General features: G+C 43.3%; 1 protein-coding gene across 1 annotated transcript in view; it reads right to left on the reverse strand.

Annotated features, from left to right (window-relative positions):
• The window catches only part of LOC110523598 (astrotactin-2-like), a 430,658-nt gene that overhangs the window by 163,231 nt on the left and 242,309 nt on the right, over positions 1-25,118 (reverse strand). Inside the window, exons 11-13 of the mRNA XM_036977273.1 lie at positions 18,452-18,602; positions 1,550-1,716; positions 630-818 (exon numbers count right to left, since the gene is read on the reverse strand). Coding sequence (XP_036833168.1) covers positions 630-818; positions 1,550-1,716; positions 18,452-18,602 — 507 coding nt within the window. The remainder of the gene's footprint in view (positions 1-629; positions 819-1,549; positions 1,717-18,451; positions 18,603-25,118) is intronic.

Raw genomic sequence — 25,118 nt, forward strand, 5'->3', positions numbered from 1 at the left:
GCTGTGCTGTGCTGTGTTAGACCTGGAAATAGGATTGTCCACCGTGTAGATATCTCACTCACCAGTACTGATAAAAGAAAACACTGCTTTTACTCATGTTGACACTTATCCTGAAATTCCTCTCTGGAATACATCCTGTGAATTCGAACCGCCAAGATCTCATTGGGATTCTTATTGTGTAGTGGGACTGATGAGAACGAATGTCCCAATGCTCCAACTTGGATGCATTGTTTTTGGTAGTTTATATGCTGACTTCAACCATACAAAAGAGGACAAAACTTACACAAAGGGTCCATAGAGTCACTTAACCAACAAAAAAGTCTGGGCACCAGCCTGTTTCTGCTTTAGCCTAATTCGTTATCTCTGTCATGCCACCCTGTCTAAAAACCCAGTGGTGTAAAGTACAGGTCGAAATAGTCAAAGCAACATGCCACCAAGAGTCAGCCCAATACCACTACAGGTGCCACAACATTTTTGGGAAAGCTCCTGCCACCTAGCTGTATCCCAAAAGCGACAAGCCAAAGCCAGATGTCACAAAGTGATATGGCTTGGATAACATCCCCTGTGAAGGTACCACAGGTACACAACAGTAATAAGGATGACATATTCTCCTTTGGGGGAGAACTTACCGGAAGGTCATCTGGAAGACCTGTCCCAGGTTGACTTGCTGGCTCTTGTTGTTGTAGCCGTGCAGCATCTCCCCAAACAGGGTGTCATTGAAACGAATGTCCTGCCTCTGGCACTTTGGCCCCTCACAGTTCTCTGTCTGGAGGAGACAAGAGCGACCGTCTGCCCCCAGCTTGTACTCCTGCACACACCTGGGTTGGGGAGGGGGGGTTTATGTGTAACAAGCACATCATGCAGAGGCAGAGACATTAGTATTATGGACTCTACTAACGCACACACACAATATCCTCATTTCCCAGTAGAGAACGTGTACCGAGCTCAAAGAACTAATAGATTGCAGAAGTATGTATTGTTAGCTGTCTAATATTTCAAATGAAAGTGTGTAAGCACATCAAACATTTAATCCCAGACTTGTCTGCGTTAAAGGAAAACTGTGGTTGGATTTGCACATTCAGCATTGTCTACTTCAGAAATGGCTGTGAACCACAAAGCACACATTTAATACTAATGAAACCAACATAGACACACTGGCAGACTTGTGAAGTAGCCTACAGTAGAATTCCATATCAACGTTCTATACTGTAGAACATTCATAAACTGCCAATTAAGAGGTGAACATGAGAATCAATCTCACAGTTGACATGTATAAATGAGGATCACTCTCACAGTTGTTTCTAACAGTATTTTTTGCCCATCCATTTTGGTGAAAGGCTATAGCTGTCTTTCTACCATCTTAGAGTTCAATAGCAGCTGATTTAGACAACCTATTGCAAAGAGCTGCTCTTATGCTCTATTTGTGTTATCAACAATGGCCTAATTCTCACCCACAGAACATATTGTTGGACCCAGGTTGCCCAGGAAAGAAGACATTAAAGGGGCTTCTTCCCTGATGCTGTATTTTTCCTGCCACTGGCTGACTCACCCACAGAACATGAGGATGTTGCTGGAGCTGGGGTTGTCTAGTAGGGGCACCAGCTGTTGAAGACACAGCTGCTCACAGCCCCCATTGAAGCCGTCCGTGCAGTCCGTGCCCTTTGAGTAGTCATAGCAACCCGAGCCATCCTTCATCGGCCGCAGCCCGTCAGGACACTGGAGAGGCAAGAGAGATGCACAGGAGAGGGAGAGAAACAGAGAGAGAAACAGAGAGCGAGAGAGAGAGAGAGGGAGGGAGAGAGAGGGGTCAACATACACTGTATAAATAAAAGTATGTGAACACCCCTTCAAATTAGTGGATTTGGCTATTTCAGCAACACCCTTTGCTGACTGGTGTATAAAATTGAGGACAGAGCCGTGCAATCTCCATAATCAAACATTGACTGTAGAATGGCCTTACTGAAGAGCTCAGTGACTTTCAACGTGGCACCGTCATAGGATGCCACCTTTCCAACAAGTCAGTCCATCACATTTCTGCCCTGCTAAAGCTGCCCTGGTCAAATGTAAGTGCTGTTATTGTGAAGTGGAAATGTCTAGAAGCAACAACGGATCAGTCGCAAAGTGGTAGTCAACACAAGCTCACAGAACGGGACCCCAAGTGCTGAAGCACGTAGCGTGTAAAAATTGTCTGTCCTCGGTTGCAATACTCACTCCTGAGTTCCAAACTGCCTCTGGAAGCAACGCCAGCACAATATCTGCTCATTGGTAGCTTCATGAAATGGGTTTCCATGGCTGAGCAGCCAGACACAAGCCTAAGATCTCCATGAGCAATGCCAAGCATCGGTTGGAATGGTGTAAAGCTCGCCACCATTGGACTCTGGGGCAGTGGAAATGTGTTCTCTGCAGTGATGAATCACGCTTCACCATCTGGCAGTCTGACGGACAAATCTGGGTTTGGCGGATGCCAGATAAATTCTACCTGCCCCAATGAATAGTGGCAACTGTAAAGTTTGGTGGATAAGGACTAATGTTCTGGCGGTGTTTTTCATGGTTCGGGCCCCTTAGTTCCAGTGAAGGGAAATCTTAACGCCTGCACAGAGCCATGACCTCAACCCCATCAAACACCTTTGGGATCAATTGGAATGCCGACTGGGAGCCAGGCCTAATCGCCCAACATCAGTGCCCGACCTCACTAATGCTCATGGCTGAATGTAAGCAAGTCCCTGCAGAAATGCTCCAGCATCTATTGGAAAGCCTTCCCCGAAGAGTGGGGGCTATTGTAGCAGCAGAGAAGGGACCAACTGCATATTAATGTCCATGATTTTGGAATGAGATGTTCGACGAGCAGGTGTCCACATACTTTTGGTCATGTAGTGTATCTATTCAGATCAGGACCCAGCAATTACTAGGAGACAGACAGCGAGATGGTCTGCTTTAATTAACAAAAATGAGGAAAGTGATGAAGAACTCCATCTCCCAGGGTTCCCCTCAAGAGTCAGTGGGGATTTGATGAAGTGTTGATTGGCTAATCAGGGAAAGCAATCAGAACAGAGCTCTCCAAATTAATTTCAACCACATGGATAAACTGCAAGTCAATTATAGAGACTCTCACTTGGATAAGGAATATTGCATAAAGCACAAGTATGCAGCATAAGTGCATACAGCACTTCAAAATACCATTCAAATCAGCAAACGGTAGTACTTAGATGTAATCCCCCCAAATTGGCCTGATAAAAAGTGACTTATTTAAAATGACTTGAGGCCTATATGGTGTGTGTTTACTCCAGATTAGTGGAGTGATTTGAAAGCTCTGCTGGAGCAGAGTTTAGGGAGTTAGTGCTGTGATAACCTGACAGTGCTGCTATCACGCAGCGGTACTACCAGACAGTCTCTGACATTTTAGTAATTAGATGACTGCACAATCCAACTGCTGACAAGCTTTCGGAAGTAGGTTTGCCCTAAATGTAGCAGTCATTTCCTGCATGTTTTAACCCGCTGCCAATTGCACCTGTTTAGTGTAGGCCTACATTCATGGTGTGATTACACAACAAAAAGGGACAGAACAATAGATTTTGACACCATCCTTTTATGTAATCCAAAACCAAATCTGATGCAATACCTACTGTACACAATCACAAATAAAAACCCTTTTCAAATCTTAAAAAACACACTGAATATGCATGGACATTTGTATTAGTGCATGCAAACACCGCAAATACCTCTTATTTGACGAAAATCTAAACAACCCAGTAACATCTCTGCTCTGCAATTGTAGTGGCGGCTGTTATTGTTGTTGGGGCATATCTGGGGTTTATCTTATTTGGATGATGGGCAGCCATAATAACAGCAGAGTGATGTTGATGTCAAACATAATTCCAGCTGACAGATAATTTGATCCTGATGGATGGCTAGATGTCTGGGAGGCCAGAGTGGAGTGTCACCCCTGGGAATTGTGGGACAGCATTCAGAGTGTGACATCACCCTTTCACTGACATCTCATGGCTGCTAAGTGGCGGAAAGACTGAACGTGTGAGGAGATACCATAGGCCTAGGCTATATGGCCAGTTCTGATAAAAAGAGGCATTTTACATATTGTATGGTTTTAGTATAGAGCAGTGTAGAGTTTAATATAGAGCCTTAAAATGGCATGGTATCTCATTGAAATTGGTCAATTTCAGGGAGTGAGATATTTTTAAACTACCTATTTCAGGAAGTGTGCTTAATCTTTCTCAAAGCCCCTTTTATGTCGAAAGCCTTGTGATGATTGCTCACAGCTATCTGCAATAAGGCCATGCTAAAGAGACATTTAGTGTCGCAGTATAACTGTATTGCAGATAGAGTAGCTATGGTGTGTTCCTGTGATAAGAAGACTATAGACTGATAAGATCCAAGGCTGATAAACACATCCTCAGGGTTTGTTGGAAAAGTGCACTGAATCCTGGTGTGCTAGGGTTCATACTGTATCAGGCTATGGCTAACATTAACCCTGTGACATCACACACACACATACCACAGTCCAATGCAGCTAAACCAATCAATACTGTACTGCTCCCATGGGTGTCTGTCATCCACAGTATCATTCTGGATCTTGACTGTTAGAACTTGTCGTTATGGCGTCTATACAGTAATATATTGCTCATAACATCATGCAGGCTCCTTCATCTTCTTATTGGCACATGGGTCTGATCAGAATCTATCATTTCCATGCCACCAGGATCTTATTGCTCCTCACTAAGATCTAACAGCACCTCAACTTCACTACAGGTTCAATAGGGATATAATCAGACCTTATCTTATCAGAGTTCCGTCCATAACATTCCTATGGAGGATTACACGCACCAGTGCACTGCTGCTCAGCTAATCGATACTGGGTGTCATCTGTGACTCCCGTGTACTGTATGGCGATGCAGAGTGGAGAAGGGGGGGGGGGACAAGAAATGAATGACTCAGATGGTGTAGAAAGAGATGGAGGAGGAGAGGGAGTGTGAGGAGGAGGAGAATTGTGGGAGGGGAGGATAGAAGAGGGTAGAGGGAGAGCTGACTCACTCACACTGGAGAGCCTTAGAAGTGCTGTTATACGAGCCTGTCAGGCTGCGATATTGATCAGCGTTGGAGTATGGGCAATAGACATGGTGTCGATGAGGCAGATTAAGAAAACAAATAAAATGAGGCAGTTTAAGAAAACAAATAAAACATGGCAAAACAATTACCCAGTATTCCTAAACGGCAACAGTAAACGCCCAATGGCTGCTCCATAAATAACGGCACAGCGCTATATCCTGATCTATCATGAGTCCAAAGGGGATAAATATGGGAACTTAGAGAACACACACACACGCCTCCGAGGCCCAATACACCACATCACGTGACAGTAAGCCAATCATTTTTTTCTCATCACCTTTCAACACCCCAAGTTTTAATCAGGCTCTGTGCAATTTACTAAGATCTTTTTTCTTAATGACTGGGGCCTAGGATGACAGACACATTAAAATGCTTTATTTTTGAAGTTACATCTTAGCACCCGGCATACTCTATGAAGTAATAGTCAGGAAGGTGATAGCTGTCGTTGACCCCCATGTGTCACCGTATACCATATGGTGAGAAAGGAGCTTGGTGGAAACACCAGGGAATTAGCAATGATAGAGCATGATAGAGGAAATACAGGAGAAAACTAGTGGGTTGATAATGAATGGCGATGTACTGAACCAGGTAGAATATACTTTGAGAACAATACAGGACACACGCTTCTTTATTGTAAGGGTATTAACAGGGTAAATCATATTGTCTGATGATAGACATCAAAATGTGTATTTATTTGACATCTTGATCTGATTTGGAGGTGAAAGAGATGTATGGAAATCCATAGGAGAGTGCCAAGAGTGCCAAAAAAACAGAAGACAGACGATCCCCTCAGAGAGACGTGAAGTCTCTTCCAGCTGTTATGTTGTCTATTTTAATTTCTCCAATGCTTCATTTCATAGTGAAATGACACAGCTGTGTTTAGCTAAGGAACGATGTCAACCAAAGGCAGTGATGACTACAGGGATTTAGACTGTACTGTCTTGTTTTGGTATATTTAATCTCTTGGTGTCGTCAGGTTTCTCAAAAACTGCTAAGCCTTTTCCTGGAATGAAATATTATTTGGATTTGTCCACAACTGTCCATGTGTAATGCCAGATGGTCAAGTAGCAATGCCACACACACACACACACACACACACAAACACGGGCGCACGCACGCAGAAAGACACGCGTGCACACACACACCCGCAGAACCGAGGACTATAGGACAAGAAGGGAGAAATTGTGGCTGGAGCTCAATTCAATAAAAGATGCTTTGTTATTCTCCCTCCATCTTCATCGAGTCCCAACAGATAGGAGATAATATCAGGGTTCTAAGTACAATAATGTTGCTCCCGCATTCATTAAACTATTAGAGGGGAATGAAATTGAAACAGCAATCTTTCGCAGGATATCTAACCCAGCACTGCTCTGCCAGTTGGGAATAAAGTCACTGGATTTAATACTTTTTCTATCGCTTTAATGTGCAGTCGGGCTGTGACTGAGCCAAATTGAATTGCTTCTCTTTTTTTTTTACCCTGACACGATATTATCAGTGAACACATAAAACACAGCCCAGCAGGGGATGAAAGATCTGCCTTGACTCCTTGATTATACTGTGATTATGATATCAAACAAAAGCACTGATTCAATTGTCATTCCCACTGTGTTGCGACCCTTGATTAATCAATGTGTTTACATGCTATTGCGATGCATCCTTTTTTCATTTCAGGGATCAGGGAGGTTAACTGATGTGTGTGGCCTTCCTTTTTCAAAATACAGATATTCAGGATAATAGAAAGTCCTGTGGTGATAATGCAGTATCTTATTTTATTAAAAATAGTTTGAAAATGTGTGTTTTTGGAGGACTCCACTACTAAGCCAAGCAAAATAATAAGCCTTTTGTTATGGCCGACGGAGTCATGACCACTATACAGCACAATGATCGACTCAGACAATACACTTCAACGTGAAAAACTTGAATAAAAGTTTGTCTAAAGCCTTATCCCTGCCCTTTGAGCCCAGGGAGATCCATGACCTTAGTTAATATTAAGGACATCACCCAGAATAAAAAATATGTTTGCCTTGGAGCATGAATTTTGGTGGAATTTGATCAAGACTTGCAGGTTACCAAAAACTCTGGGTCAAAATACTAGTTATTTTTTGTTTCAAACACATTTTCTTGAATCAGGAGCAATGCTATTTTAAGACAGTGCAGGTTTGATTTAATTCCAGCCTCAGTGACATGGAGAGGACTTAATGTAAACACTTCACGCAGACCGTCTCTGTGGTGTGCCATGTGTGTCCCCTAAATAGGGTTCCCCCCGTACTATAAATGACAAGGCTCGATCCCCCCGCTTAACCACCAGTGTGAGCGAAATGAGGTGTGAATTATGAAAAGGCATTTGCAGGAAATCACAACCCATTGAAATGTTGATTAATGAGCAGAGCTGTTCAGTGGGGCAGGAAAAGTTGTGATGTGCATCTTTCCAGAAATGTTTTCCCCCAGACGTCTCTTCAATATCATACTAAGTAGGGGCAACAGAACACAGTTTTTGCTTCTTGCTCAGAACAAATTATTTAATTATTGACCTTCAAAGTGTGCTCCACATTCTAATGGGGTGTTATATAATGGGGAAAGTGCTTAGCAATGCATAACTAGCGAACCAAGACTTATTATTCTATTATTTCTATTATATGATCTATTATTTCCCAAAAATATTTTCAATTTGACAGCCTGAATAAAAGTATAAGATGAGTCTGAAATCAATGATGCATCATTGCCATTCTGCATCCCAAACAACATTCCCAAAGATGTCCCAAAGGGAAAAGTGAACAGAGTGATGTGCTGATAAAATTATGCCATCTGCTCTTCTCTTGACTACACCCATTAAGAAGATGGACACTGTATCTGTAGCTACAATGAATGCAGCAGAACTAACTGAGTCTCTTAGCTTTCGGATGAATAGTTCAGCTGTAACCGTCGAAGATTTACCAACACAACCACAGAGTTGACAGAGTCACGTGAACTTCTCCTGGTCTCCCCAGCAAGACTATTGAGCACATCAAAAGTGTGGAGGTGTGTGCACTTCAGCACAGATCAATGCGTGCTTCCTTGGGGCAAACCATGCCAATTTAAAGGTTAGCTTAGTCTTTGACTGTGTCAGGGTTGGCACTCTACCGACTCACACCCCCAGGCAGGCTAGTTCTCATGCCTGTCTGTCAGAAGGGGAAAAGTCTGCCTTAACTCAGCCTTAAACTGTGACAGAACAGCACTACATTTCCGGAACATTATTCTATGGTGTGTTTGTGCAACATCAGCTAAACATGAAGTGATGGAAATGCAGTTACAGCGATGGTTCCACATACTATTTGTATCTCTCAGATTATCTGTGCATTGAGTGAGCGGGGGGGGGGGGGGGGGGGCAGGACTATTCAATTCACACATATATTTGCAGAACGGTTTTGTGTAGGCCTGCAGTAGAGAACAAGTTGAGTCCCTTGCTCGCTTTACAAGCATATGCTTCCAGTAATCTTCCTATGTACAGCAATTCGAACGAGAACCCACATTTCCCTCGCTTACAAGAAACAAAGGCAAAGACAAAACATGAGCTGTGACTTCAAAACATAGACTTCATGGGAAATATATTTCCATAATGCATTAAATAGGTCTTCTGAGTTTGAGACAGGGTAAGGAAATTAGTCACCTAATGGAATTCAAGCCCAAGCGTGGCAGGCATTGTATGTCTCACTCCTTTCTGACATGGGGTGTTGTAAAGCAGACCTAAAAGAGTCAAAGAGAAAATACCACCACAACTCTGACCGCTGAGGCATGCTGTGCAAGGGAAGTTTTAATCGTTGGCACATATTTGCATTAATCATGTAGGCACAGGCAGGGAGCTTTCGCCACCAGCTTTAATTCAGAATACCAATTAATAGAATACCATTTCCATTTCCTGGAAGTACAAACGAGTGGCGGGGTAACTAACAGCCTCCTAGCTGGAGATTTATGATCCAAAGTCCAGACTCAGGATGGGAGGAAATTGAACAAGATGGCCGTGATACTTTCTATCTTTCCTCCTTCCCTCTCTTTTAGGTTTTGACATCACAGGTTGAACACAACTCTCCAGGCCTTTGATATAGTTGTATCTGCATTTCAATGAGCTGTGAGGGACAGCATTACTCACATCAATGCTGGCGTCCATCCTCTTTGCAAATCAACACTGTGCTAGGGAGTTTTTGGAAGTCAGTTTGAATGCTGATTGTGGAGGGAAGAGAGAGAGGGAGCAGAGTCTGTGGAAACTTTTAATAAGATTGCCCGCTGGTCCAAACATATGCCCCGGGGCTCCATGTGGGGTAGTTTGGGAAACACAATCTTATTAGTCCTGCTTCATTTATATTTCATTCACAGCGGACTCTGTCTTCACAGACAGACCAGGAAAAATAAACATTTCATTTGGGTCGTTCCACCTCAAAAAGAACAAGAAAGAGGATTTTGACACCCACCATCTCAGATTATTTTTTTTGTATATTGTTAGAAACAGATGAGATTAGCATTCCTGCAACATTATTTTGTAGAAATATAATTTGATCTAAGAGAAATTAAGGTAACTTATTGCCCCCAAATTGGCCATTTTAGTATATAGGATTCACATAATATTCATCTGATTTGTACCACTCTTTCTAAACATGAGTTAGTCCAAATAAATGGTCAACAGCCACCCACACCACCCCACTCCAATCCCACCACAACAACCAGTATATAGAATTAATTCTCTATGTCAGACAAGTAGTATGGATCTCTGGCTCGAAGTATTGTTTCTTCATCCTATGTAATGTATTCTCAGTGAATTTGGTGACGTTTTATTCCCCTGTTCAAATAAATGAAGTTGTTAGGTTTGTGTTCCAGCTGACATCCTGATACTACCAGGTTTGGACCATCTGTCAGTCTGATGGACGAATCTGGGTTTAGTAGATGCAAGGAGAACGCTACCTGCCCCAATGCATAGTGCCAACTGTAAAGTTTGGTGGAGGAGGAATAATGGTCTGGGGCTGTTTTTCATGGTTTAGGTTAAGACCCTTAGTTTGGGCTAGGCCCCTTTGTTCCAGTGAAGGGAAATCTTAAAGCTACAGCATACAATGACATTGTAGACAATTCTGTCCTTCTAACTTTGTGGCAACAGTTTGGGGAAGACCCTTCCCTGTTTCAGCATGACAATGCCTCTGTGCACAAAGCGAGGTCCAAACAGAAATGGTTGGTCGAGATCAGTGTGGAAGAACTTGACTGGCCTGCACAGAGCCCCGACGTCAACCCCATCGAATACTTTTGGGATGAATTGGAAAGCCATCTGCAAGCCAGGCCTAATCGCCCAACATCAGTGCCTGACCTCATTAATGATCTTGTGGCTGAAAGCACGGAAGCAAGTTCTCGCAGCAATGTTACAACATCTAGCAGAAAGCCTTCCCAGAAGAGTGAAGGCTGTTATAGCAGCAAAGGGGCGGACCAAGTCCATGTTAATGCCCCTGATTTTGAATTGAGATGTTTGACGAGTAATTTTCAAAAAGCACTTTGATCATTTAGTGTAGGTACCATTGACATGCATTGGATTTGTGCCACAAATGCTACAAAGTTAACATTTGAAACAGTGACCAGGTTAACAAAACCAAAGCATGGGTTGCTATCACACCTTGTCCATAAACTCCTTACAGAGTATGGAAACCAATATGCAATTTTGTAATTTGGGTGAATCCCAAATTCATCCCTATCCCTTTAATATTGAGGGGGTATTCTTAAAAAATGAGCAGGAACATCACTATCTAGTGGTCAGAACCTGGTAATATGGATAAAGGATAGAACTGACGAGTCGTGGTTTTGTCTCACCAGGGGTTATGGTTGGATTTGAGTTTATCGTCGATCGAATGGGCGTTACACCGAGACCTGTATTCTGGAGCGGGATCGATTTGGAGGTGGAGGGTCCGTCATGGTCTGGGGCGGTGTGTCACAGCATCATCGGACTGAGCTTGTTGTCATTGTAGGCAATCTCAACGCTGTGCGTTATAGGGAAGACATCCTCCTCATGTGGTACCCTTCCTGCAGGCTCATCCTGACATGACCCTCCAGCATGACAATGCCACCAGCCATACTGCTCGTTCTGTGCGTGATTTCTTGCAAGACAGGAATGTCAGTGTTCTGCCATGGACAGCGAAGAGCCCGGATCTCAATCCCATTGAGCACTTCTGGGATCTGTTGGATCGGAGGGTGAGGGCTAGGGCCATTCTCCACAGAAATGTCATGGAACTCGCAGGTGCCTTGGTGGAAGAATGGGGTAACATTTCACATCAAGAACTGGCACATCTGGTGCAGTGGCCACACCAGATACTGACTGTTACTTTTGATTTTGACCCCCTCTTTGTTCAGGGACACATTATTCAATTTATGTTAGTGACATATCTGTGGAACTTGTTCAGTTTATTTCTCAGTTGTTGAATCTTGTTATTTTCATACAAATATTTACACAAGTTAAGTTTTCTGAAAATAAATGCAGTTGACAGTGAGAGTACTTTCCTTTTTTGCACAGTTTACTTGTCAGACACTGATACTGATACTTTTGGGGTGGATTTTGCAGGGGTTTGGTACAAATCTGATTTTAGGTTCTATATTTATTGGACATTATATAAATACACTTTTTTTTTAAAGACCAAATTGGGTGCAGTCAATTAGCTCAATTTTTCAGAGATCTAATTATATTTAGACAAAACGATGTTAAAGGAATGCTAATATTTTATGTTTCTAACTGCAGAAACAATTTCAGAACAATCTGAGTGTCACATTCATCGTAATGATGAGACCAAGGCGCAGCATGAGTAGAGTTCCACATCATTTTAATAAACCGACCGACCGACCGAAACGTGCCGCTACTGTTGTGCACTCAGGCAATTAAATGTAGACAAGATCCCACGAATACCAATGGGGAAATGGCTACCTAAATATGACCCCCAATCAGAGACAACGATAAACAGCTGTCTCTGATTGGGAACCATATCAGGCCAACATAGACATACAAAAACCGTAGATGACCCACCCTAGTCACTATCCCGCCCCAACCAACACAGAGAAAAAAACAACGTGACACTGAGATGGTGGGTGTCATGGCTTGCTGAAATGACATGGGATGACCCATTTTTGTAATTTTAATCCTCATCCCTCTATGCTATCAGAGTAGATACCTGCCATGGCAGCACCCTACTGAGGTATGGAGCATGATGATTATATGATGAAAATTAATTATTTATCAAATGCATACATAATCATTCACACACACACATATACACACATGCCTGCCAATATGAAAGCACTCGTACAAGTGCGCACACGCATACACACACAGACACACACACACACACACACACACAAACAGATACACGTTTATTGCATAATAAGGCCCAATCTGGAACGGAAAAAAATACGCGGAAATCGACAAATGAAAAACATATAATTATTGCTGGGGAACACGTGGATTGTATAACTATTCTATTAATTGTTCTATCTAGTGATTGCGTTTGATCACTGGTACCTTGTGTTGGTGCCAACAAAAAGCAGCAACCAAATAGCAGCAACCAAATAGCAGCAACCAAATAGCAGCAACCAAATAGCAGCAACCAAATAGCAGCAACCAAATAGCAGCAACCAAATAGCAGCAACCAAATAGCAGCAACCAAATAGCAGCCTACTTCCTAGAGAGTAGGAGGATAATTAGCTTCCAGCGTGAGCAGCAGCTGAAACGGCCACCGTAACCTTTCAACAAATTGAGTTGTTATTTTTTAATCATCAAAATGACTGCCACCTTTTCAGAGCCTTAAAGGGCATGCTTAGAATCGATTCACAATTGAAGCTCAAACGGTTAGTTATCTTTTAAGGGGACCAATCAGCTTTGTTGGGGATAACAATCGTTAAATTATGTTTAAGATCTGTTGGTAATAAACAAGGATGTATTTGATTCATAATCTAAGACAGACAAGACATTTAATTCCTATTAAGACACAACATGAATCTCTATCAAACTCATTCTGTCCAAACGAAGACAGGAACATATTGAGTAGGACCAAGATGGCTCTGTTATAGAGCAGTTTAATATCAATCCATATATCAGGATGAGGCACAATACAGGAGGCAATGTTCAAGATTATGTGTGAATCGGTTAAGTTATCACTCACTTTGGAGGAATAAACTGCAGTTCTCAAAAACCACTCTCCCAAACAGGAATAAAGAAAAGGCAAACAGTTTGACAACATGCTACCTTTTCATGTATAACAATAGCAACCAAGTTGACTCTAACTGATGCTTTAAAAAGTGCACAGGGCCATGAGCAGAGAGGCATTGAGATCACATAGCCAACTTGCCTGAATATGGACTGAATAATTTAATTAACAAGCTAGCAACAAATTAGCGAGGTGGAACAGCGGCCATTCAGCAACGTTCCAAATGAGATCTGAATTATGCAAGGAAATTAATTACAATTTCACATATGGGAACCGGATTCATCCTTATCAACCCAAAGCTAGAACTAGTTTATTGCACCTCAGTCGATAGTCTGTTAATTAATACGCTTTTAGTCTATCGCTTGTTCTCTTTTATTTCATAATATATTTCAAATGTACTGCAGGAATACTTGATAATTATCCTTGGAGTGCAGGGAAATATACACCAGACAAGATTAGCTTTTGCCATTACTCTGATACAGTACATGTTAATTCCTTGAAATTAAGGCATATTGGATTCAATTGGCATGGCGACAGTTTCCCTCATGTCTGCAGTTCGCTTTTGTGTGATAAGAATATAGGCTACACTAAATACACAACTCAAAAAAGTTGAACTGAAACCATGACAAAACATTGGGTTGTGTCATCACACTAAAAGTGCAATGCAATCAAACATGCTGGTTTTTGGACATTTGAGCTATTTCCTCTTTCTGAGGAGTCAGGTTGACACCAGTGTGTTGTGTCATATACAAGGTTGTCGATAAACCATGTGGGTCTTAATGGCAGTCAGTAATCGTATCAAAACAGAACCAGTGATATGTCAAGCCAGTGCTTTGAGGAAATGAAAGCATGTCAATAAATAAAGAGCAAAGAACATTGAAACCTGCGAGGCCTCGATACATGACAGTGCTAATGGTGCATAGCTGCTGTGGGTTTAGTAAACTGAAATACCATAACCACTGGAGAAATACTTAAGGAAACGGTCCCGTGTGGCTCAGTTGGTGAGCAGGGTTGTGCATTTGATTCCCACAGGGGATCAGTATGGAAAAAAGTAGGAAAATGTATCCACTCACTCGCTCTGGATAAGAGTGTCTGCTAAAAAATGTTTACGAATGTAGAAAATCACAATCATTTGTCATCAGACAATATTATGTATACTGAGCACCATTGAAAAACAACTTGATGTATTGTAGACAAAGCACTCAAAGGCTATTGAAGGAACCAAAGCCGGACAGACAGAAATAGAGTTGCACATTGGTAAGTGATTTTTAAGCAAAAGACTGATAACTGTTTGCTTGGCATGAATGTTAATTGCAAATATAAAGAGACCAGGGAAATATTATAATACTGTAACAGGCATTGTTATAATTCTCTTTTAGACACAAAAGTGGCCTGTTGCAGGGTATTTGAATCATTGACAGTAGAAGTAGCAGAAATGTAAAACAATTTAGACAATGGCATAGAGTTCTAGCGTGGTTCATTGTGTTAAATGAAACAGGCTCATCTGATCGCAACGTCCTCTTCTCCTGCCCTTCCACCACTTCCCCTGTTATGGTTATTATTTTGTGTGTCTTCCAAAGCCACCTACTATAGCATTTCCCACCCTGAACCCTTCAAATTGGCCAGTTTCAGAGGTTTATATATCTGCTTCTCATCCACTCTCTCAGTAATAACATCTTAGACAGAGAGGTGGAGTGCACACTTAAAAGGATTCGTTTTCACAAAAAGAGTCAAAATATGATTGCTTTAGCAGAGTACTCATCTCTTTGTAGCAATTTCCTAAGTAATTTGGAGATGACAAGGACTCCCAATGATGTCTTAAAATGTTGTGTTATGGGTTGTTAAAAGTATCTATAAATACAATAACAATATAGTAGAATTAGTCAATAAATGCCTAATGGATTTAAACACTAATTACATAGCTTGATTGAGCACCCATATTGCATCTCACTTTGCTTAGTCACCTACAAAATGTGCTTCCTTCGTTGTCAATCAAAACTATTTTCCTTGACTTTTATTCAAATGCTCTTCTCCCCTCTGATGGTAATATCATACCTCTTCATCAATGCTAAATTTGTCATGATATTGATGAAAACCATATGGCATAAGACAAATTATGTCAAAATAATACCTCCTTCTGTTCTCTCTGATGTGCTAGCTGACATTTGTCTCTCTGTCTTGCGTCTTTCCTCTTTGGAAAAAGTGCTATAGTTTCATTCCATAAAAGATGGAAAAAATATCCATAAAAGCCATAATTCAATGTTAACCTTAAGGTAAGAAACAACATATGAAATGAAAAGCTAGCCTAGCTTCTGAAGGGATCATCACACATTGAGAGCAATGTCTTTCTTAGTAGAGTTGACACGTAGCTCACATCTCACTTTGAATGTTTGAATGAAAAGCAGTAAATGGGGGAAAGCGTGATTACATTGAAAAGATGATAGAAGAAAAATAACACATGGGAGGGAGTATATGTTTCAGAAAAGAACACGTAGCCAAGAGATAACTTACAGCACCATCATAACTCAATGGATGTACCTATACATAGTGCACATTCCGTTCCACAACAATAAACATGAAGTATTTGAGCCATATGGTTAAGATGTCAAGGTAACTGCCAAAATAATGGTAAAACCTGAGTAAATGACGGATACAAAGTATATTGAAATTAGATGCTTCCACATAGGTGTGGTTCCTGAGTTAATTAAGCAATTAAAATTACATTATGCTTATAAAAATGCTGGGTAGGACATTATTTTGGCTACCACGGCTATGCCCCCATAGGATGACAATGCCCCCATATGGTACGAGTGGTGGTTTGCTGGTTTGATGCGCATGAAAAATATATAAGCCATATGCCATGATCATCTCAGTTAACCAGATCACAACCCAATTGAACACTTATGGGAGATTCTGGAGTGGCTCCTGAGACAGCATTTTCCACCACCATGAACAAAACCAAATTATTGAATTTCTTGTGGGAAAAAGTTCCAGACACTTGTAGAATCTATGCCAAGGTGAATTGAAACTGTTCTGACTCGTGGTGGACCAACACCCTATTAAGACAATGTATGTCAGTGTTTCCTTTATTTTGGCATTTACCTTGTATATCCAGAGATTCATTTTTTTTAAAATGTGACTTTCAATGAATAACACTACTTAGTGGACGCTAGTGCTAACTAATATTTTTCACAGTTATTTTTCATTGTTAAAGCAGATAACTCTTGCCCTATTTGTTACTACATATTTATGAACTTCAGGTTTCAGCCACAGGAGCTTAGGTCATGAGGTTTTATCTAATGCACTTGTGAAAAATCTCACCTTTGATGATAAAAAAAAACTAACAAAGAGCAAGCACTACATCACCTGGTGACTAAAGATGCCTTTTTCTCAAGCATGGCATATTTTATGATACAGTATATGGTTCCGAGAACATCTCAGATTGTCATGGTAACCATGTATGGAGTAAGAGCTGAGTTGTATGCAGTGACTCTACCTATCCCTCTAAAGAGATAAACATTTGAAACATTATGGAAATGCAATGATTTGGATACAACCCCGCGTATCTATTACCTGAAATAAAGCTGTGCTCAATGCTCTACATGAGTGTTGTACCCTCATGGGCAAGACAAAATATTAAGTGCCTTTGAACAGGGTATGGTAGTTGGTGCCAGGCGCACTGGTTTGAGTGTGTCAAGAACTGCAACTCTACTGGGTTTTTCACGCTCAACAGTTTCCAGTGTGAATGGTCCCGTCAGTGTATACGGATGTAGAATGAATATGTATGTTTCCATGTCTTTATAAATTGGAGGCATGTAAAGTAAGCTGCAACAGGTTAACACAATGTTGCACTATAAGAACACTATTGTCCACTGTGTTGGTGAATCCTCATGTGAAAGACCTCTGAGTGGTATAAGGCAATATTTAGCAATACATTACATTTGTGGGTAAAACAATTACTCTCTGATAGTTGTGTGAGGCAAAATCCCTTTGAAGCTGGCTCTCAGAGTAGCATTGCAAGAGTTGAGCAGATCTCTCTCGATTCAGCAATTATTTTAACAGCCCCAGTAGAAATTGTAGTATCAGTGTTTGGCTCTCATTCTTAGGGACATACAGCCCAGAGGCCAGTCAAATTACAGCAGCACCCTATCCCCTAATGATCAAGCCATCCATCACACAGCTACCCAACTGCCCCTTAAATGTAATTGTTTTACGACTCCGAGGCCGCTCAAACTCCCGCCAAACCTCTGGCATTGGACCTTTCCTGTCTCTCCTCCATCTCTCCTCCCGTTGTAAATATGCAAACGACCAACCATGCTCACTCAAAGATGCATATCAAATCAACTGTAATATGTTTCCTACAGTACACTATGAGGTGCAATCTAGAACCTAAAAGGGTTTCGGCTATCCCCATAGGAGAACCCTTTATATAACCCATTTAGGTTCCATGTAGGACCCTTTCCACGGAGAGTTATAAGTGGAACCAAAATGGGTTCTACATGTTATCAAAAAGGGTTATTTAAAGGGTCCTATGTGGACAGCTGAAGAACCCTTTTGGAACCCTTCTAAGAGTGTAGGTTACAGTATGACAGCCTATAACTTCTAACGTTTCTGGGTGTGGCAATGTGGCTACTCCTAAAATTTCAGTTTCAGACTATATTTTTTGGGATATTCATGATTTGAGTAAGCCTGGGATCATGACATCTTCGTTTTATACCTGTTTGACTTGCTTTCTATATGGAAGCAGGTGGTAGGAACGTTCACACTTTTGCCAATCACAGATTTAGAAACATGTCTCAAGATCATTATCATCATGGAATGCCAAACACTCTTCAGAATGTGGTGGGAAACGACCGGCGCCTACTCCCTTTCCTCTGTATCAATGTGGATGTGTTAATTAGCAGATCTTCAACTGCCTAAAGCATCTTAACTCAATGAAGTCAAACTGAATCACATAAATCCTCTAAATTATGGGAGATTATGAATCCTCTAACTGAGAAATTACACATCGCTGAGACATTACACTTACATATAGCACTTCATTATGCGGCAATTCTCATTGTGTCATACTAAGAATAAATGTGGGAATTACATTTCTTTTGAGAGGTTTTACAAAGGTGACAGTAACTCACCATACAGCCTGTTGAGTCGACTCTGCGGTCTGACACACACTTGAAGTTCTTCCTGCAGCCCCCGTTGTCCTGGGAACAGTCTCGGACCGGGCCGAAAGACGCCAGGAGATCATCTACTGTGTCAAAGTAGGTGGACATGATGGCCTCCTCCCTATGATGGGCAGAGAAGAAGAAGACACTGCCATCAATAGCCTGATCAGAATAAAGCCTGAACACTTAACTGAAAGTGGATTTAGAGACTGAGGCTGTCCTACTTTGGAAAACGCACTGGCAGTACTTCTGATGGATTTCAGAACTTGGTTTGGTTAGTTGTACATAGATAAAAACAGAACAAATACAACGGTTGGTCATTTTTGGGGGGAATGCTTCAAAATCCACATATCTAACGTAAAGCAAAGGTCTCCTCTGTGGCTCAATGTTATTACCACAATAACCCAATCTTTTCCTTTCCTTACAAAAACTGTATTACCTCAATTTCCTAATGTTGTGACCCTCATATTAGTGCTATCATATTGTTACAAGATAAATCATGATACAACCATTACTTTGAAAAAGAGAGAGTTTGAAAAGGAGACATATCGTCCGTTACTTTGAAAAAGAGAGCGCTTGAAAAGACATATCATCCGTTCTGTCCTTGGTGTGTCCGTTCTGTTCATTACTTCTGCTTGGATATGTTGCTACTTTGTCGTGATGTGGACTGTGGGAAATGGTACAGATGGAATCAGATGAATGATTATGCATTTCAGGAGAGACAGAATGACAGAGATCCGCCAGCCATTTAAAGCTTAAATCAATTCCATTGTGGAATCGATCTCCAAAAGATATACTGGGATGTTTGGGCCATTGTCCAAGCTCTGTATACAACAAATGGATATTTGGTCCTGATGGAATAAAGAAAACATAGAAAGCAAGGTGAATGATGAAAAAGAGAGAGAGAGAGAGAGAGAGAGAGAGAGAGAGAGAGAGAGAGAGAGAATGAGAGAGAGAGAAATGTATTTAATTCTTCAAGGAAGAGGAAATATGATACAGATCTCAGACCACGATACACACATATTATGTCGAGGGTGGGAATAAGACTGCACATTTCTATTGTGAATAATCAGGGCAGAAAGGAAAAAGGTTAGCAGCATTTTAGGCTGCTGCTACATTGTTGAATGGTGCTATTGAATGATAATTACTACCAGATAGCAAGGTCTTAACCCTTTACACCTGTGGGAAATGTCTCCAAGTGGCCACACAGCTCTCCAAAGTGTGCACAGTTCCTACATAATTTCAATGCACTTTTTTAGCTCAAAGAAGAGTCTTCAATGATAAGGTGTTTTTTTTAAATCTATCCTAGCTGTGCCATTGATAAACTAAAGCAAGCACACTTGTAGTTGTTTTGTTTGGATCACAACCCTTTATCCCTGCCATCACACGATTACTGTTGTTTTTTTACGCAATCCAAAAACGTCCCTGTTAAAATATCAATCTGCGTCAGGTGGGCATCATTTGAAAGCTTGTTCTATTGCCAACATGACTAGCTAAGTTATAAAATTTGATCTTACAATGTTAAGCTTTCACAAGGCAATTCAGAGAAAGAGAGTGTCATTTTGGTGAGCATAGAAAGGAGTTGTGTGCATTCAAGCGCATGTTCCGTGGCAAATTTTCTTCACAATAGACAAACATAGGCTCATTCTGTACAGAACAACCCAGTGCGATGTCACGTCATCTTGTAGCTTATATCAAACCTAGTTATCATAAACATTGATGCTGTATATGACATGAGTTTTATGATGTGGAAGTGTGCAAATTTGGATTCACAGGTGTTTGGCTTGCTTGTATGACATCAAAGTGGTATTTATTATAATCCTCAACGTCTCATCTTTCAGAACACATTGAGTCCTTTTAATTTACAGGCCTTCCCTCATTCAGACAACAAAAAATGCAGGAGTGATGGGGGCAACTTCTTGTCCCGTGCGGTACTCATGTACAGAACAAGACTGTCAGTCAAACAAAACCCATACAGCGCTATGAAGCACAGAGCCTGTCGTATGAAGGAGAAGAGGAGGACCAATGCGCAGCGTGGTAAGTATCCATATTTAATAGAACAAACTGAGCATGACAAAATGCAAAAATAACTAAGTGAAATAACAAACCGAAACAGTTCCCTGTGGAACACACAGACACAGAAAATTATCACCCACAACTCAAAAGTGAAACCAGGCTACCTAAGTATGGTTCTCAATCAGGGACAACGATTGACAGCTGCCTCTGATTGAGAACCATACCAGGCCAAACACAGAATCCCAAATTATAGAAAAAGGAACATAGACTGCCCACCCCAACTCACACCCTGACCATACTAAAACAAACACAAAACAAAGGAACTAAGGTCAGAACGTGACAGTACCCCCCGCCAAAGGTGCGGACTCCGGCCGCAAAACCTGAAGCTATAGGGGAGGGTCTGGGTGGGCGTCTGTCCACGGTGGCGGCTCTGGCGCGAGACGTGGACCCCACTCCACCATAGTTTTTGTCCGCCTCTCCACCTGCCTCCGTGGCCTCTTTAGAGCGGCGACCCTGGCCGCCGACCTCGGACTGGGGACCCTAGCCCCGGGTCCCGAATGGATGGGAGTTTCCGGCAGCTCTGGAGTGAAGGGCGACTCCGGCAGCACCGGAGTGTCGGGCGGCTCCGGCAGCTCAGGACAGACGGGCGACTCCGGCAGCTCAGGACAGACGGGCTACTCCGGCAGCTCAGGACAGGCGGGAGACTCCGGCAGCTCAGGACGGACGGGAGACTCCGGCAGCTCAGGACAGACGGGAGACTCTGGCAGCTCAGGACAGGCGGGAGACTCCGGCAGCTCAGGACAGACGGGAGACTCCGGCAGCTCAGGACAGACGGGAGATTCCGGCAGCACCGGACAGACGGGAGTTTCCGGCAGCTCTGGAGTGAAGGGCGACTCCGGCAGCACCGGAGTGTCGGGCGGCTCCGGAAGCTCAGGACAGACGGGCGACTCCGGCAGCTCAGGACAGGCGGGAGACTCCGGCAGCTCAGGACGGACGGGAGACTCCGGCAGCTCAGGACAGACGGCAGACTCCGGCAGCTCAGGACAGACGGGAGACTCCGGCAGCTCAGGACAGACGGGAGACTCTGGCAGCTCAGGACAGACGGGAGACTCTGGCAGCGCTGGGCAGGAGGAAGACTCTGGCAGCTCAGGACAGACGGGAGACTCCGGTAGCTCAGGACAGACGGGAGACTCTGGCAGCTCAGGACAGACGGGAGACTCTGGCAGCGCTGGGCAGGAGGAAGACTCTGGCAGCTCAGGAATGACGGGAGACTCCGGTAGCTCAGGACAGACGGGAGACTCTGGCAGCTCAGGACAGACGGGAGACTCTGGCAGCGCTGGGCAGGAGGAAGACTCTGGCAGCACTGGACAGGCGGGAGCACCTGTAGGGAGGAGAAGGAGAGACAGCCTGGTGCGGGGGGCTGCCACCGAAGGGCTGGTGCGTGGAGGTGGCACCTGATAGACCGGCCCCTGAAGGCGCACTGGAGCTCTCGAGCACCGAGCCTGCCCAACCCTACCTGGCTGAATGCTCCCCGTAGCCAGGATATGCGGCAAGGTGGAATAGCCCGCACTGGGCTGTGATGGCGAACCGGGGACACCATGCGTAGTGCTGGTGCCATGTACCCCGGCCTAAGGAGACGGACTGGAGACCAGATGCGCTGAGCCGGCTTCATGGCACCTGGCTCGATGCCCACTCTAGCCCCGTTGATACGCTGCTATGTACCGCACCGGGCTATGCCTGCGCACCGGGGACACCGTGTGCTTCACGGCATAACACGGTGCCTGCCCGGTCTCTCTCTCTCCACGGTAAGCATGGGGAGTTTGCTCAGGTCTCCTACCTGACTTAGCCACACTCCCCATGTGCCCCCAATACATTTTTGGGGCTGCCTCTCGGGCTTCCAACCACACTGCCGTGCTGCCTCCTCATACCAATGCCGCTCAGCTTTCGCTGCCTCCAGCTCTGCTTTGGGGTGGCGATATTCTCCAGCCTGAGCCCAGGGTCCTTCTCCGTTCAAAATCTCCTCCCATGTCCAGGAGTCTTGAGATTTCGGCCGCTGCTGCTGCCCATTACCACGCTGCTTGGTCCTTTGGTGGTGGGTGATTCTGTAACGGCTGTCATATGAAGGAGAAGAGGAGGACCAATGCGCAGCGTGGTAAGTGTCCATATTTAATAGAACAAACTGAACACGACAAAATACAAAAATAACAAAGTGAAATAACAAACCGAAACAGTTCCGTGTGGAACACAGAGACACAGAAAATAATCACCCACAACTCAAAAGTGAAATAAGGCTACCTAAGTATGGTTCTCAATCAGGGACAACGATTGACAGCTGCCTCTGATTGAGAACTATACCAGGCCAAACACAGAATCCCAAATTATAGAAAAAGGAACATAGACTGCCCACCCCAACTCACAACCTGACCATACTAAAACAAATACAAAACAAAGGAACTAAGGTCAGAACGTGACACTGGTAATATTTCATATCAATAGCAGTCAATTATTAATTGTCACCTTATTCAGGCTCATCTGAACGTCGTAAAATGCTTGGTTATCTTCACAAACCCTGGCTAACAAAATGTGGTTTATTTATATACTAAATACCTAAATAATCACACAGAATTTCATATACACAGGATGAATCATACATTAATTACTAATTATTTCATAAAATAAAACGTCCCTAGTGGACGAAACCGATATGACGGCTGGTTACACAAAGAAATGGGGTTGGGTTTCAATGAAAGTGCGGGAAGACTGAGGAACAAAAGGATTGGGTCTCTATCAGACCTTATGAAGCTATGCTATCGTAAAGTACAGAATCTTATGCATTCTAAATAACGCCCATTTGGAAAAGGAAAATGCAAGAAATGTATTTACTCTGAGCTGCGCTTTGATTGATTGGTCAAAGATTGAAGGCTGGGTTGCCCAGCAGAGATCTCCCTTGTCCTTTGAAGGATATTTCTGGGCGGAAACGTTGCAGTTTGTCATCTTGTGGTGGAACGGAAACATTGCAGTACCCTGTCGTTCTGAGGAGATTGTTCGTCCTTTTGTAGGCCACACAAGTTTACAGCTGCTGCTGATAACTCAACGTCTAGGATGTATCACTCCTTTAGTGAATAAGAGTTCACAGCTCATACCAAGTTGCGATACTATAAGCTCATGCTATATATATGCGGTGTCCTCACCCATTACAACCAGCATGTCCAGAGATACTACCTCTCTTATCATCACCCAGTGCCTGGGCTTACCTCTGCTGTACCCGCACCCCACCATACGCTCATTATGCCCTGAATATATTCTATCATGCCCAGAAACCTGCTCCTTTTATTCTTTGTCCCCAACGCTCTAGGCGACCAGTTTTGATAGCCGTTAGCCGTGCGCTCTTCCTACTCTTCCTCTGTTCCGCAGGTGATGTGGAGGTAAACCCAGGCCCTGCATGTCCCCAGGCACCCTCATTTGTTGACATCTATGATCGAAAAAGCCTTGGTTTCATGCATGTCAACATCAGAAGCCTCCTCCCTAAGTTGGTTTTACTCACTGCTTTTAACACACTCTGCCAACCCTGATGTCCTTGCCGTGTCTGAATCCTGGCTTAGGAAGGCCACCAAAAATTCTGAGATTTCCATACCCAACTATAACATTTTCCATCAAGATAGAACTGCCAAAGGGGGAGGAGTTGCATTCTACTGCAGAGATAGCCTGCAAAGTAATGTCGTACTTTCCAGGTCCATACCCAAACACTGTTGCCGCCTGCAACCGACCCCCCTCAGCTCCCAGCTGTGCCTGGACACCATTTATGAATTGATCTCCACCCATCTAGCTTCAGAGTTTGTTCTGTTAGGTGACCTAAACTGGGATATGCTTAACACCCTGGCAGTCCTACAATCTAAGCTAGATGCCCTCAATCTCACACAAATCATCAAGGAACCCACCAGGTACAACCCTAAATCTGTGAACAAGGGCTCCCTCATAGACGTTATCCTGACCAACTGGCCCTCCAAATACACCTCCGCTGTCTTCAATCAGGATCTCAGCGATCACTGCCTCATTGCCTGTATCCGCTACGGGTCCGCAGTCAAACAACCACCCCTCATCACTGTCAAACACTCCCTAAAACACTTCTGCGAGCAGGCCTTTCTAATCGACCTGGCCCGGGTATCCTGGAAGGATATTGACCTCATCCCGTCAGTTAAGGATGCCTGGTGATTCTTTAAAAGTAACTTCCTCACCATCTTAGATAAGCATGCTCCGTTCAAAAAATGCAGAACTAAGAACAGATATAGCCCTTGGTTCACTCCAGACCTGACTGCCCTCGACCAGTACAAAAACATCCTGTGGCGGACTGCGATAGCATCGAATAGTCCCCGCGATATGCAACTGTTCAGGGAAGTCAGAAACCAATACACTCAGTCAGTCAGGAAAGCGAAGGCCAGCTGTAGCTCTAACTCCAAAAAGTTATGGGACACTGTAAAGTCCATGGAGAACAAGAGCACCTCCTCCCAGCTGCCCACTGCACTGAGGCTAGGTAACACCACCGATAAATCCATGATAATCGAAAACTTCAACAAGCATTTCTCAACGGCTGGCCATGCCTTCCTCTTGGCTACTACAACCT

Source organism: Oncorhynchus mykiss, chromosome 5 (genome assembly GCF_013265735.2).
Source record: "Oncorhynchus mykiss isolate Arlee chromosome 5, USDA_OmykA_1.1, whole genome shotgun sequence".
In the NCBI taxonomy this organism is placed as follows: domain Eukaryota; kingdom Metazoa; phylum Chordata; class Actinopteri; order Salmoniformes; family Salmonidae; genus Oncorhynchus; species Oncorhynchus mykiss.